The 16,763-nt window shown below is 35.3% G+C and overlaps 1 protein-coding gene across 1 annotated transcript; it reads right to left on the bottom strand.

Annotated features, from left to right (window-relative positions):
- Nucleotides 1–9,095: 9,095 nt before the first annotated feature.
- LOC133674234 (trafficking protein particle complex II-specific subunit 120 homolog) lies at nt 9,096–16,147 on the bottom strand. The gene is made up of 10 exons (XM_062095264.1): nt 15,544–16,147; nt 14,859–15,065; nt 14,548–14,730; nt 14,206–14,315; nt 13,797–13,856; nt 13,377–13,665; nt 12,639–12,931; nt 11,501–12,363; nt 9,909–10,823; nt 9,096–9,651 (listed from the first exon to the last, which is right to left on the bottom strand). Exons 1-10 carry the CDS (start codon nt 15,952–15,954, stop codon nt 9,431–9,433), a joined length of 3,552 nt encoding a protein of 1,183 aa, XP_061951248.1. The 5' UTR covers nt 15,955–16,147; the 3' UTR covers nt 9,096–9,430.
- Nucleotides 16,148–16,763: the final 616 nt, after the last annotated feature.

Genomic DNA, 16,763 nt, shown 5'->3' with positions numbered 1-16,763 from the left:
CTGTCTAGTTTGTGCTGGAAGTCAAAAGCTCTCTCCTCAAACTTTTTTTTATTTTGTCTATCGCTGTTTATAACCATGCGGGTTAATATTCAATTCCTTCTTTTTGGGTTTTAAAAAAGAAAGCCATTCACTTGCACTTGCCATGCCAGTTCCAAAATTGGAGGTGACAAACACTCGTCCCTACCATCCAATTTAACCACTATGCATCATATAACTTTTTTTTTTTTTTTTACCATAGATATTCAGGTTAGATTACGCACATCTTGACTAATTTTCTGAGACTCTAAAATTAACGATCATGTAAACATTCAATGGTCATAATATTTATGGCACTAGAACTAATGATCTCTGAAAAGCAAATACAAAATCTGACCAGCTAAGCTATAACCGCATTTCTTGTTTTTTTAAATAGTTTTTATTTTTATTTTTGAGGTTATTTCAAAACATGTAGATGACATCTTCCAATCAAATTTATCTTTTATTTATTTTTTAATATAAAGATTCCAATTCTAATTTTACATTTTTAGAATAACTTGAAGAATAGAAAATGAGTCTATTAGATATATATTAGATCTAGTTTAGTTTAATAGGTTGATCTACAAAATTTAAGAATTTGATTTGGATTGGATTTTTAATTAAATTATATAAAACATTTGATTTTATATTTATTTAACTAACTCGGTTCAATTTGAATGAAATCAATAAAAAAATAAATATTATTTAATAATAATAATTAATCTAAATTAATATAATAACCAGCGCATAGATCCAATAATCCAATAGTGCATGCCTCTTTCCAAGTCAATCAGGATGTGATAGCTATAATAAAGAGTGTACCCCCACACACACACTAGAGAGGGAACTTTCCTATCGCTAATTAGGATATCCGAACAGTGCGCGAATGGTTATACAGTTGACACGTGTTCGACTCCAAACCTAAAAAACGTAAATTATAAAGTAATAAATGAAAAAAAAAAATCCAGTAAGACGCGGTCTAGGTTTCTTGGGGTATCCGCTACGGTGTTGCTCAGCGTGCAATTTGCTGTTGCTGTCACCATCGATCAATCACAGCCGGCGATATGATATACATGATCATCTTCCTTTTGGACGGTTGGCAAGGCCCACACGTTTTACACGAGCCGATAAAGAGCAACATCCACGGTATCCCAATTTCACGCACTTTTGGATGCACTAACTAGTAAATTAAGCTATCTTAATATCAACACCAAATTTTAAAAAGAGAAGATTGATGATTAAAAAGAGAGTAGTTGCATTTAGTAGGTTGATTTCTTGATTAATATAATAATATGATAGGGTAATAGGTAGTTCTAGCATATTTTTTTATCATTAATATTATTTTAGTGGGACCAATTCTCACAAGGTGAAATATAAAATATATTTTGATTGTGGGGTGTGAGGAAAACGTGTTTGTGTGAGATTTGTCCATGTCTTGTTTTTTTTTATTATTTACTATTATAAATATTTGGGTCAGCTTGTGTGTATCTCGACTAATCATACGGGCCCTGAAGTTAACGATCATGTAAACCTCTAGTGACTCTAAGGTTTATAGGACTTGAACTGATAACTTATAGAGAACAAATCTAAAATCTAACCAGTTAAGTTAGTGATTTTGTTTCATGTCTTTAATTTTGAAAGTGTCAACTCCATCCAATACAACAAATGTTTACTTAAGACATTAGGTGATTTAATATTGTTTTCCTCTATCGATGCAATTGCAATCATACACAAAAAGATTGGAGCTATTCCACGTGCTTGAAAATATTGTACCTCTTTTTTGCTACAATGAAAATAAAAGAATAACAAAGAAGCGTCTTCTCCGCGGCAGCTAGTAGCAATAAAATAAGTAATAAGAAGAAGAACAATCAATGAACAAGAGAAAATCCAAATATAAAACTCAATCATCCTCTCTACTCTTATCTTGACTAGGAATTAATCCACACAAGAGTTAGCTTCTCCTAGCTACAAAGTTCTTTGATATACATAATAATTGTTCCAATTAAGATGATAGTGCTGAGTATTATCATCAAGAACAAGATGTAAAGTTTCTAACGAGTCTGAGTTACAAAGGATTTTTTTCAAAGCCTCGAGTCCAAGCAACCAGCAAACAATGCTTTAGAGCCATAAGTTTTGGAAGGAGGTTAGAGGCATAACTAGTAAAACCCGTGAAGCCCGCCATCTAGGGTTTCTAAAATAGTTTTTGCTTACATCTAATTTCACAACACCCATGCTCCAACATTGCCATGTAATTGAAGGAATTTCCTTGCACATGCTATCTTTATTCTTCCTAGCAAATTGATAGTAAGATATAAGATGTTTAATTTGAAGCATTTATGCTCATATACCTCTTTTAATATTAATTAAGAAGATAGAAAAATATTATTTTGAAATTCATTAAAAAATTTAATCTTGATATATGAAAATTCATTCGAGTTATTTCAATGGATAAACATAAACAAAAACTTATAAACATGGTAAACTTGAAAAGTATTCCAAGGTGAATTTATCCGTAATATCTATATTAATTAAAAAAAAAAAAACAACAAAAACATGCACCACTTGAATTTGCAAGTAGATATACCTTTTTTCTTGTTTCCCATCAACTTAATTTTCAAAACCCCTCTATTAGTTTATGTACCATGTCACTTTCACGAACTTTGATTAAGATCTTGATCACTTAAACAAACAATAAAGGAGTTGAATCACAACCCCATGGCCTTATTTTAATGCTAAAAAGATTTGGCTTGCTAGACTGTCCAAGATCATGGACTCCGAACACAAGATTATCCCATCGATGCTAGCAAGGTTTCGATAAAGCTTGCGAGGGATAACATTCCCAATAATCGAGGAAGAAAAACCTAATAAAAAATAGCTAGCTAGGTCGCCTTGTGATGCCCTACGTCTATTCCAATCTCATATAGCGTGTTCTTTAAATATTTTTTTATTTTAAAATAATATTACTGAGTTGTTTTCATGAGCGTGTTCTTAGTTTCATAGGGAGTTGTTCTATAATTTTCTTCTCGTTTTTTTTGCGATTCATTTTCTAATTAGATTTAAGACTTTTATTTAATTGAAGTTGTAACTTACCAATCACATATAGCATCAACATGAACAACAAAAAATATTGATGAATTAACTTCAAAGTATGTAGCTTAACTAGTCAGATTTTCTTGTTACTAGTTCAAATCTTACAAATTTTTACTAGTTTAAATCTTATAAATTTCATGGTCACTAGATACTTACATGGTTATTAATTTCAAGGCTCGTGAAATTAATCGAGGTGCACGCAAACTGATCCGGACATCTATGTTAATAAAAAAAAAAAATGTTGTTGAATTTTTAAAATCACAAATTATGGGATGCTGGTTGATTTCTCTGTACATATGTCACATGTTATGAATTATTGAGTTTAATTGGCATGGATATGATTATTATATGATTTTTTATTTAAGAATAAGCTTAGACGAGCCAAACAATTTTTTGATAAAAACATACTTCTAAATCTTATTCTAATTATTGGATCGGATTGAGGATAGAGATTGAGATTTTGTAAGTATGTTTTTTTTTAATAATTCTCTTTATTTTTTTTTTAATTTTTTTTGTGATTCATTTTCCAACTAGGTTCAAGACTTTTATTTAACTCAAGTTTTATCTTGCTATTAAAAAAAAAAAACTTGGTTTTTGTAGACAGCGAGTTGAATGCGGCTGGGAATCGAGGTTGTGGAGTGGGGCAGGATTCTTTTTGGAAGAGTGAAGACTTCAGAGAAAAGGTGTAAGGTAGAAGAGAAGGACTCTCATTGAAGAAGACGTGAAACATTTCTGGATTCCAATTTGATCTCCATCTGTAGTACATAAATGGAGATTTTGACTGCTCTTCTGAAAATGAAAGCGCCAACTGCAGCAGTGGATGGCATATGCATTTTTTTACCTGCCCACAATTGTGGATCATGCCCAGCTAGTCTTACACTTTTGTTTAAGATTGCGGTAGATTTTGTTTTTGAGTGCATTTTAAATTTGTGTTTCATCTTTTAAAAAAAAAATTGGTGTTTTTTTATGATTTTAATGGGTTGCTGTTAAAATTAAAAAATTATTTTAATATATTTTCAAATAAAAAATCATTTTTTAAAAACACTATCTATTATAATCTAAAATACACTCTTAATGTCCGCTTGTTTGAGTGGTGCCTCCCAATCACTCAACTAAAAAAATAATAATAAAATGATAAATTATATAATCACCCTTAACACACCCGACAATTACCCAAAAAGAAATCAATATAAAAATATAAATATACCCTCATGACAATGGCTTAGAATTTTTAAATTTATAATTCTACTGTATATTAAAATATAAAATGCCCGTAAAGATTCTTGAACAGAGTTAAATATTATTTTGCTGTAATAAAATCATTTTATTATGGATAAACATGATATAAAAAAAAAAGAACAATAAAACCCTTAAATAATTATCAAATGACAAATTGACTAATCATGGGGAGGCAGCAAGTTAATTTCATTCACTGATCAGATACTAATCATGGGGAGCCAAGATTGACCAAACAGAAGATGGCCTCTTCAACCCTTGAAGAAGAACAGACAAACACTAGCAGTCACAAACTTTTATCTTGCCGAGTTACCTCAGTCTTTTTTTTTTTGTTTTTTTTTTAAAACTTAAGAGGTAATAAAACAAATATTTCTAGATTATACTTGTCTAGGCAGTTCAAACACGGCATTATCATACATTCAAACAGATAATTAGTCATCGAAATCATTTTGAAGGCTAATTTCTTGCCTATAATGGTAATCCATGTCAAAAGAGCTCAAGAAATATGTCCAATTCATGGACATGGAAGTGTCTGATTCCGTTACGCGTGACAAAGGTTGCGAAATTGCCCCACCAAGGATGTGATTGCCTTATCCATAGGATGATGATGGAGCATACATGTGTTGCTTGTTAAAGACTTGTGCTTTGTACGAGTTTGATCTATACCTTTCAGAGGAGCACTTGTCGGGAGAGGTGGATAGTGCAAAATCAAGGAGAAAAATGGCATCAAGTTAGGACAATTATAGAGGGGGGAATTTGGCTTAAAGTGACTCCCAAAAGAAATGCTTAGAAGATGTACTAGCAGCACTAGATAGTGTGATTCATTAGTGTTTGTTCATCGAGTTTTCTCTCCAATGAAGGCTTCAACAACAAGATGCTCTTATCCTTGAACATGTGAAAAAGATTTGAGACTGAATAATGATACATCATGCATTCGAAGGGTTTTTTCTGAGCTTTTTGCAAGGATGAGGAGTGTGCTGAAACTTGGATGAGCTTGTGCCGTGGAGGCGGCAGCATTGAAGATCCCGTTTGTTTTTGCTTTTAAAAAGCATTTTCTAAAAAACTTGAAGGTTTTTTGTTTTTTTTTTTATTTTATTTTAAATTAATGTTTTTGATGGTTTTAAGTTATTTTGATACGTTGATGTTAACAATAAAAATATTATTTTAATATATTTTTTAATAAAAAATTAAACCGCTATTTCCCACTTCATGGTTTCCCTCCCCTCAAATTAGGCTTTCTTCATGGACCACAAGAGCACTTCTGAGACACTACTCCTTCATGGACCACAATCCCACTTCACCTCTTTACTCTCACTGTTACAATCATGAGATTTTATTCTACCAATATGCCTTGCGTAGTTGAACTTTTCTCAATTGTTTTGGAGGGTAACCTCAATTTTATCTCCAACTTTTTACTCAATTCTCAATTTCATTCCAAAAAAAAAAAATATCAATTGGGTCATTACATCCATATTGGGTAAATATTCTCCATTTGATTTGCATATTATACAAAAAAACTAGATTAAGTGATATTCGAATTAATTTTAAAGTATCATATCATTATTTTCAGCAAAAAAAAAGAGGCAAGACTTGAACTCTATAATTCTCATCTCTCTTACTTTGCAAGGGCAGGCAGAACAAGCACGTCTTCCTATTTATGATGTTAATGGGTTCCTGCCCATAGTTAGTCACCTTCTTCATCTTTTTGCATGTCTCCAAAGTCACAGGGGCCTTGTTCATGGCGCGTGGCCAGTCTCTCAACGATCCCCATCTTTTATACACTGTTACGAGTTTCGAACAACGATCCAAACAGGTAAAGGAACCCTTTGCCCCACCAGCCATTGTAGGTGATATGATAGATGAGGAAAAGGGGATCAAAGGACATATAATTTTGGCTTGGTTTTTAATGATAATATGTTTTCCCAGTCTCTCTCTGTGATGTCATGCCATTTGCTCACCGAGAGAGAGAGGAAAAGGGACTGAGCACACAGACAAAAACTACAGCTGAGACCACATTTCCTATTACATGATGTTGATTGCACACACACACAATTGGGAGAAAGAAAAGGGTGTCATAAGCATAGTAGAAAGGTTGTTGACAAGTTTTGTGGAAATTGTTCTAGCAATGATAGATAGCACTTGAAGGGATTTTTCCATTTCGAGGGAAAAGTGTAGGAGATGTAGAAACTAAGGACAAATAGATTAGTCTGCTAGGCAGTGAAACCGTATCGATACTGTGATTGTTGGGTGGTGTGCTCGTTATGCAGAAAGATTTCTGACTTGTGAGTGAGAAAAATCCTTTCACAAATGTGTGAAATAATACACAGCAATGAAAACACATTGACATTGATCATTGCTGGGGGATTTTTCATGTGTTGATTTCTGACTATATCAGAACATGACAAGGGAGACATGTTTGATTTAGACACAATAGGTTTGGTTGCTGGATATTCAATACTATTAAGAATCTAACATGTGATTTGAAATAGATCAGCCATTTTATTTTTTGCTTTGAGGGGGATGCATTATCCACTATACAGTAATTAACATATTTGATAATGATATATATTTTTAAAACTCGAGATAAATATTAAAGTATCAAAAACCTGATTTTAGTGCGGCTAACCGTGCGGTTGAGCGTATTTCCAAATAAATTCTTGTTTTTATAATAGTTTTTTATTTTTAAAATATCTAATTTTATGTAAATAATAGTAAATAAGAATCATATAAATACGTAAATACAGTATCAATTTTAGTTTTTTTAGTTAATTTTTTTAAATTTTGATAAAAGCTTTACATGACTACTGATTTCCATTCATTGGAAGCTCGGGATGTTATTTTAATAGATTAGAAACTGGTGCTGGTGATTTACAAACCAAATCAAGGATGATTTATCTTTTTGTTTAAATCTATGTTTCTTTTGAGGTGAAATTGTTGATTGTTGCTTCAAGTTAATTCAAGGGTCTTGGTGTAGGAGAGTAGTTGAAAATTGCAACAAGGTCAATTCTAAATTACCAGCTGGTGAGTTTGAAATATGAGCTTTCTTGAAAATGAACATGGAGAAGGCAGCACAGAGAATGTAGAAATTGCATGCCAAGGAAACTACAACCCTATAGCATATAGCACTTAGCATGGGGAACATTAGGTGAATGAAAACAACTCATCACTCAAGATGTTTCATGAAAATCTTTTGCTTTTCATTTTATATTTTCCCGTCACATTTTCCATTTGTTTCCTTTCTTCTCCCTCCCCTCTCGAAAACATGGCTAGTAAGACTTGGCAAGTCCTGCTCTTGTCCACATTACCATGTATTGCTAAGTAAATAGATCGAACACCTTCACATTTTTATCACGGCATGTTCTTTCTAGAGCTGAGTAAATGGGTTCAATGGATCTCATGGGAAAGAAAAGGGAAATAAAAAAACTGGGTACTTGACATTACCATGTATTGCTAAGTAAATAGATCGAACACCTTCACATTTTTATCACGGCATGTTCTTTCTAGAGCTGAGTAAATGGGTTCAATGGATCTCATGGGAAAGAAAAGGGAAATAAAAAAACTGGGTACTTGACATTAAAATTGACGATGAAGACCAATTCATCCAAGTAATCATATCATCCATTGCCATCAAGCATATCTAATGACCAACACGATCACTTCACGAATCTTTAGGTCTCAAATATGTTTTATATGTTCATGTACAAACTTCACAAAATCTAATGGCGTGGTAGAGATAGTAGAAGGGTGCCCAACTTTCAATCGGCCATCCTTCTGACAACCAATTGATATAAGTTTGAGCTTCCATACTTGAAACCCTTAATTTTTAATCCATGTTGAGCTTCCAATACGAATTTGATAAGTAATCCCATCACACACACACACACACACACTCACACTAATGGTGGTAAAAAGGAGGCATTTCGTTACCAAATTGAAAGGTACAAATTTTATTTAGAGTTGGTGAAATCTTATGTTTTCTTAATTAATTACATTCTTGGGCTTAATCTTGGGAGATGGAGGGCATACCTACTAGCACATCAACCCTCAAGGTCAATGCTCGAAATGAGACTATGGCACCTAGGCCACACCTTCTACAACTAAAGCCACATAATGAAATGATTAGATAGCTCTTTAATTTGAATCGACTATGTAACTATAGAAATTTGAAAGGTCTTATCCATTTGTTACATTGAAGGGTCAAATCCTGCGAGCTAGAGTCCGTCCACATTCGGGAGCCCCATTTAGGTCTAACCTACTGTTTTCTAAGGTTGTGTTAGTTGATGTTTAAAGTTAGATATAGACAACCCAGAAATTAATACCAGAGCCCAGGATGTTGGGTTCCTTAACCAAGAAGCTGATTAGCCAACCTCAAACGTCCAAGATTCTTGGTTAAGGATCTTGATCATTTGATTAGCCCAAGATTCTTATAAAATCTTGGGCTAATCCCATTTGATTAGACCAAATAGCGAGTTGCAAAATTCTCTTAATCATTGGATTAGCCCAAGATTCTCATAAAACCCCGACCAAAATGAGTGAATATAGGCAGCCTAAGCTGAAAGACCCCTTTCAGATGCCAAGCTTCGAGTTCGAAAAATCCTGACACGTCAAAAACCCTAATTAGCCCACAGGTTTTGCTTGGGGGTGGTTTGGCTAAGTTTGTATCGGCTTTTTGTTTTTTAATTTTAAAATTATTTTTTTCTTTACTTCAAATTAATTTATTTTTCCTGTTATTATATCATTTTAACATGTTAATATTAAAAATAAATTTTAATAAATAAAAAAATATTTTTTCAATACATTTACAAATAAAAATAATCCGATTGGTTAAAAACAAAAGGGAATAAGAGGGTACCATTTTGTAATTGACCAATGGATTTACAAGCACATACAAATCACAAATACAGATTTAGTCAAATTGATTAAGAGAACAACTAGAATAGCACAACAAGAATTGTATAGCTCGCAGAACTCAATAAAACTGAGTTCGCAGTGAAGCTGCCAAAAAACCTCCGCATTTGAGCAGGCAGCTCTCCGTGGCCGTACAACCCAACATATAAGTTGATTCATCGTCTTGGACAAGAAACAAAAATCATGCAGTCCCAATGACACGGACATGGAATGGGGGGCCGCGACAGAATATTGGCTCCTCAGGTGAATTGGTTTTAGCTCGAGCTCTGAGGAGGTCATTAGCATCTTCTATCAGGGCAGCAGCTATTAGAGTGTACTCCCCAGGTACAAGAAAATACAAAGAGAAGGAATGCTTGGATTCTTGGAGGGGAGGAACCTCTATGGTTATTCCATTCAGAACACCTACCAAAAAACCAAGCACAGTCATTGATCGCATCTGTCATGGTAGTAGCAATATGCAGAATTAGTTCTCTACCTATGGGAGGCCAAGGCACAGATTATGCTGATTACCAAGGAGGCGGCCAGAAATGAAAAGATTGAATATTTTATGAGCGAAACTTATTGATGCGACATGAATATTTCACTAGAGTGAGTAGCGGGTAATAATAATGAAAGAAAGTAAATGCATACTAACATCCCTCAACACAATAAAGCCTTACCAGACCACAAGACAGTTGCCTTGGTACCCTCAACGCAATTCTCTCCAGCTACGTCCCTGCATGTAATATTAAGACTCATCCTGATCATTTCCTTGGTGTTATTGCGAACCAAGACTTCCATAGGAGTCATGTCATGTGCCAAAACAGAACCTTTAGGCCTAGAGTCACCAGATTCTTGCGAGAGATTGTTTCTAACAAGCCTGAAGCCAAATGTCAAGGGATCTGGTAGCAGTACATCCATAGCAGATGTCTTCAGTGCTGCCTGTATGGCATCCTTGATATTTAATTCTCCAGAGCTGGTCCGGCCTGATTGCCACCGGACCTTTATTCTGGATATCAGGTTATTAATGGAAGCTTTTAGTTCAGCCTTGGCACTCTTTTCTGAGAAGCTTGAATTTCTGCTGCCAGCAGCCCCATCAGGCTTAAAATCCTTCATGAAAAAAGAACCATCAAGGATAGGTAATTTAAAATGTTCCAGTGGTATTAATACCCTAGCAGAGAAATCCCTATCGATTCTTGTTTTTGGATAACCATATTCAGTAGCATCTTGACCAGCAGAAAGCTTGTCCTCTGTGCTATCCAGCTGGACAGAGACACTGATTTCGAACACCAAATCGGTTGGATTAGACAATTCTAGTTCCAGAAATCGCAGTCCCCAACTTCCTCTGAAAGGATCAATCTTCACCAGTCCATCCATCTTTGTTTCAGAATCAATAGCTTCTTTACTAGCACTATTCTCTAGATAAATTGGTTTTGGAAGATTTTCACCAACATGGGCAGGAATTTCCATTGACAGCAAACGAGCCTTTACAAAAGACAAACCTTGCAAAACGCATATGTTCAAGGGAACAACCAGGCGTCTACCAGGAGGCACAGCAGATCCTTTTGGAGGATCTTCACAATCTGTTAATGGCCCTGAAAATCAGAAAGAAAAGGGCAAGCGAAGAAAAAATAATTTATTCACTTAAATTCTGTCATGACATTCAGAATACTATTTATAGGGGAATGAAGAGATAAAAATAGCTTTAAACTAACAGCAGAACAAATCTACAAAATAATAATTAACAACAGTCTATTCAGTCAATTCTCAACAATAGACATATATAAAGTGCAGAAGATTCTAAATGCTGGGGGGGTTGGTTTCAAGTAACTAAAATCTCATTTATATATATATATATAAAAGATTAACAGCAATTTGAAAAAGAACGGACTCTTAACTCAAGTGGTACTGACTACAAATGAGCTAAAACTCAGTTAGATAACAATTCTTTTGTGCGTTTAAATAATTTACAAACAGAAGAGGTATAGGCTTGAGACACCTGACCTCACATTTCCTTGAATCCTCCAAAAACAAACTAACAAAGTAAAAGCATATACTTAAAGTATTGCAAGCCCGCACTATGGTTTTATGGTAGAATAAATCTTTGAATTGGAGGACTAGCCGGATTATTTCACCCAAAATTATATGGCTAGAGCAAAGAGAAGATAAACAACAAAAAGTTTCTGTCAGCCAATAGCTTTCCCTTTTTGCTCAGAGTCTGCAGAATTAAATATCAAATCTGAGGGGGGTAAATGTACAGAATGAAAATTACCTGCATAATGAATCAACAGTGACGGGCTACTACTGTCCTTTAACTGTCTTCCTGTGCTTCCAGAAGCATTATCAAGGTCCACTAACCCAAGCTTCCAGGCTTTCAAGGTCACAGGCAGGATCACCTCAGCACCAGGTTTTAAAGGAAGAACGGATTTTAAAGTTTCATATGATATTGAGAGAACAGAATCTTGGTGTTTTCCTGAGAGTGAAATATGTGCCTGTTCAACTGGAACAGTGCCTGCATTAGCCAGACTAATATAGATTTCACGTATCTCACCTTCATATAAAACTATTGCACCATTACCCCCAACAACATGTGAAACCAGTGAAGGCAGTGGTGGTACAACAGAAATATTTGGGACAGATACATTTTTCAACTTTGGAGAACCACAGCATCTGAAAGGGTCAGAAAGCACAAGTCCTTGTGCTGCACCATGGAGCAGATTATCTACATCCCTGAAGAGGTGTTCAGTAATAACACCAAAACAGTGAACAGTGCACCCTGGAATTGTCACTAGCCCCACTGAAGTTGGGATTCCAGATAAGGTGATCACCTTCGATGAATTGGGAGGGAGATCTACACTGATGGGAAAAGGATCAAAATTTCCTGAATGCACTGACAAGTAGATACTATCAACCATTAAATTAAAGCCACATGGGTTTGCCAACTCCACTAAAATCTGGACTGGTTCCCCAACAATCCAAATCAGCTCCTGCTTGCTGCTATCATTTGGTTCCCCTTTGCTGAATGGCGTATAAATAAAAGGCCCTGAAGGAGCAGATCCAACCCACCAATCTTCTCTTCCTGGATTGCGTTTTACAATATCCATTTGAGAGGTATGTAGAGGAAAAGAATACAACCTAGAAGAAATAGACAGATTAATTGGATGATGATTGCCAACTTCAGAAACTGATATGAAAAGAAAATGAGACTCCATAAGCAGCTTTCTTGTTGACAGATTCAGTAAATACAGGACCATCTGCTATAAGTTCTTATACACATATTCTTTGAACACCCAAACAACAATAGACGAAAAATAAAATAAAAATGAAAGGACCCACAACACATTTACTACTAGGTGATAGGTAAAAGATGATAGAAAGCGAGCTAAGATTCCACGGATGAAGCAAAATACCTTACAAAAGGTAAGGCAGGATCACTGCATCGAATCCCAGAAGGCAGCATCTCCGATGAATTAGCAAGTGCACGAGCAAGGCCATTCTGTCCAGCAGGTGTGATTAGAGGGTAATATGATCTTAGAAGCCGAGCAGCAGCGCTCCATGCAGCAAGAGGATCTCCTGCACGAACAGCAGATAGCAGTATCTCCCTCAGCACAACCATTTGAAGCGTGCTCCATTGAGACTCAAATAAAGAAACTACAGACTGGTGATGCATTTTCCCGCTATCAGCATGACCTGATCCAACCTCCTATCAAAAAGAAGATAATTCATGAAAGGTGAGAATTTTAAAGGACGCCAGGAACACTATAAGCTCATTTCTTTCACCCATTGTTTGGTTTACGTGACAAGTTTAACCCTCTCCCTTTTCTTCATCTCTTCTTTCCTCTTTTTCAGCAGGATTTGATCCTGATTCTCTTGAGACAAAACCAAATGAATTAACTAGCTAAGCATCAGTAGACATTAATCAAGTTACAGGAGGACTTTATGTAATTATTATGCAGCCTTTTTCTTTCTGTAAATTGAGAGTGCTGCATTTTCTAAGCATAAATAGATAGATTTGTTCGGGGAAATAATGTAGTTAACCCAGAGGAATCCACGATAGATGACTCCACACTACAGCCAGCCAACAGTACAAGCATCCCAGCAACCATTACATGCATGGTTTCAAATTTCCACCTGGCTTGTATACTCACATTGATATGAGAATTATTGGAGATGGAAGCTCTGCTCTGAACACGATATGCTTTGGTTGTCATTGCCAAAACTTGCAAAGCACTAATAGCAGCCAATTTGCTGTCTTGTTGCAGATACAGCTGAGCAACCTGCCTAGTAAAAAAGGCAGCTTTCCTCTGGTAACCAAGAGTTCCAAATAAACGAGCTATTTCGACATATAGTATGAGTCTATCAGTCGCATCAATCAAAGATTTTGCACCATCTGCAGCACTTGTCAGCAAATCCACTACATCCTTAGCCAGCTCTCTTCTGCAAAAACAAGGACCGTTACTTTGAAAATTGCTTTCAAGAAACAGAAGCCTTAGCATCTTAATTTAAAGAGCTCTCTTCTGTGTGTATCTTCTTACGTTGTAAAAAAAAGTTGAGAGAAAAACATTTACCTGCAAAGATATCTTGCCAATTTTAAATCAGCTTCAAGTTCAAAGCTTAAAGGTGAAACCCTGCATTCAAAATATTAAAATAAATTTTGCACTTAATAAGATTAATTAAAATATGAAAATAAATCACCTGAAGATCTCTAGGCAGTCTATGCAAGAGCATGACCTCCTAATATATGTAAAAATATAAACCAACTGCAATTATTAGGGAAACAGGCCTGGAAATTATATTTTACACTGTGCGATTCATAGAACAAGAGTAGAGAGATTGAAAACACATATAATATAATGAGAAAATTTGCAGTTTCACTTCCTAGCATAAGCATACAAAAAAAAATTAATTTTTAAGCACTATTTCACATTGATTCAGGAAGAAGATGTTTAAAAAGATAATCGATCAACAAGAAATTACCTCTGAGCATTCTCTGGTATAAATGACTTCTTGTAATGCAATATCACACTGTTGTACCGATACCTAACTTCATCCTCTAGAGATGGGTCTTTCAGGCCTATCCGGTCTATCTGATAACAGGTAAAAAAGGAAGGTAAGTAATTGCATAACTGCAGGGTATGCCAAAGATGTAGACATTAACAGGACCCATCATTCAAGAGGAAAATAACAAAGCCTTAAACCAATCAGCTTTCGCAGAAACTTCACTACGGAACAGGGAACAGCCTAACTACTCATAGACCAACAAAAGGATGTGTTTGAAATGAATGTCATTTTATCATTTAATTCAAAAGGCGCACATACCAATAAGGCACAAACACTACCCTCCAATGCCCCAGCATACCAGAAGTAATCTGCAGTCAATCTGGATAATTCCAATGCGGTAGAATAATGAGCATTGGCATCAACAGGAGATCCTGCCAATAAACAATAATCCCCTATAGTCTTTTGTGCACGACCAAGTCTTCTCTTTTTAGCCTTGATCACCTGTAATTTTTACAAAACTCAAAATTATCAACCTACAGGGTACAAAATACATGGCATCACATTACAAAATAAAAACTTTTAGAATAAAATTTCCAGATTCAAAATCCTTAGGACACCTAAAAATAAACCTCCTCTGAGCTTAAACTAGCTTGAGAATCCAAAGGCGTCTTGAGTATAGTTCCAGCAGATTCCGCTTGAAATACATACTTCTCAAATTCCATCAACAATGAAGCTGCGATCTCTTGCATCATTGTCTGCAAATGCATCTCCTGCGTTTGACGATCTGCCGGCGGAAACAATCTCAAATTCTCTCCCTTTTTACCACCATCCTCTAACTGTAACAAAACCATGAGAATCAAATCACTGATCAGCCAAATATGAGAGACAATTGCTTGGCATTTACATCAAAAACCACCTCAGATTCATTGAAATCAAAACCTAGGTTCATTTCAAAAGCAGGTCCGCAAGCAAACTTGAATCCCAATCCCAACTCCCACTCCACTCCAAAAGTTTCATAGATTAGTTTCATTCCTCATTTCTCACGGAATCCTAACCTCCTAGTTTAGCAAACTAAATCACATTTAAATCTAAAACACCTAATATCCACGTAAATCTCTATAATACGTAATCCAACAGAAACAACACATGAAAAGAGAAATTCAAAAAACCATTCCTTAGCATTTAGCTCAATCATAATCATAGTCATTGTCATTGTCATAAATTTTTTAAAAAAAACAATATAATTACAAATCCGATCCGATTCCAATTAAGAAATAAAAAATTTACTAAAATACAGCGAAGCAACAAACTAACCTGAGAATCACAAGGAAAAAAACCGAAACAGCGAGTAACACGCGCAGAAGCGTAACCTTTACAGACTCCATCGAACTCTTCAATAACTGAATCAAGATCAGGCGATAACGGACAATGAAAAACACCAATAACAGCCAAGATCTTACGATTTGACTGGAAATCTTCCCATGGACTAGGCGGTGCACCGCCGAGGACGAATTTGAACCGGAGGGAACCAGTTTCCCAAGGTTGATTGGTGAATGGTGATTTTTGTTCTTCAGTGTAGAAGGAGGAGATGGAGGAGAGTGGGATCGTGTGATGGTGGAGGAACATGGAGTAATAGTCGCGTAGGGTTTGGTGAGGGATTTTGCCGATTGGGATGATGGCGATTCGGATCATGGCGGAGGTTTCTACGCTTACGTCTGGTTCCATGATGGGATCAGACGGTGATTGAAGGTGGAGGTGTAGGGAGTTGCAGTAGGGAGTGGAGTGTAAGACTGACAACGTTAGAAACTGGAGAGAGGGGTGGAGTAGGGAAACGTTTCGACTTTCGGTGGTTGCGTAAGAGGGAGGGGGACGAGAGGGTGTGTTTGGCTATAGGGAGGTGGGAATGGTTTTGTTGGGAAGAGAGGTGAGTCCTTCTAGTTGTAAAATAGTTTAATTGAGTCCTACTTCGTTTTGGAAGGTTACAAGAGCAAGAACAAACGGTACCAGTCTGTGCATTTAGGTTGTGAAAATATTAGGAGTTGTTAAGCCTGCAATGGTAAATACTAGGGCTCGTTTGTTTGCAGGGAAGTAGTTTTCTTTTGAAAAGTGAATTCCTGGGAAAATGAATTCCAGAAAAGTATTTTCTGATATTTGGTAGTGTAATGAAAAATAAGTTGGAAAACACTTTCCAGTGTTTGGTTATGTTATGGAAAATGAGCTGGAAAATAACTTATTAATGTTTTATTTTTTCAAGTTTATTAAAATAATGAGGAACAAATATTACAAATTAAAAAGTTGAATGAGAATGAAATTGAAAAAAAAAATAATTTCATAAATTATCTCAAATAAAATAAATAATAATCAAAATAATAGAGATCAAATCTAAAAAATTAAAAAAAATAAAAGGTGAAGAAATTAAAATAATAATAATTAACATTTCATAAATTATTTCAAATAAAATAAGTAAAAATCAAAAGAATGAGGATCAAATTTGATAGATAAAAAATTTCAATAAAAAAATGATAAGGAAAAAG

The sequence above is a fragment of the Populus nigra genome, chromosome 15, assembly GCF_951802175.1.
Source record: "Populus nigra chromosome 15, ddPopNigr1.1, whole genome shotgun sequence".
NCBI classification, from domain to species: Eukaryota; Viridiplantae; Streptophyta; class Magnoliopsida; order Malpighiales; family Salicaceae; genus Populus; species Populus nigra.
The sequence above is the reverse complement of the archived record's forward strand: the minus strand, read 5'-3'. Positions and strand labels throughout refer to the sequence as shown.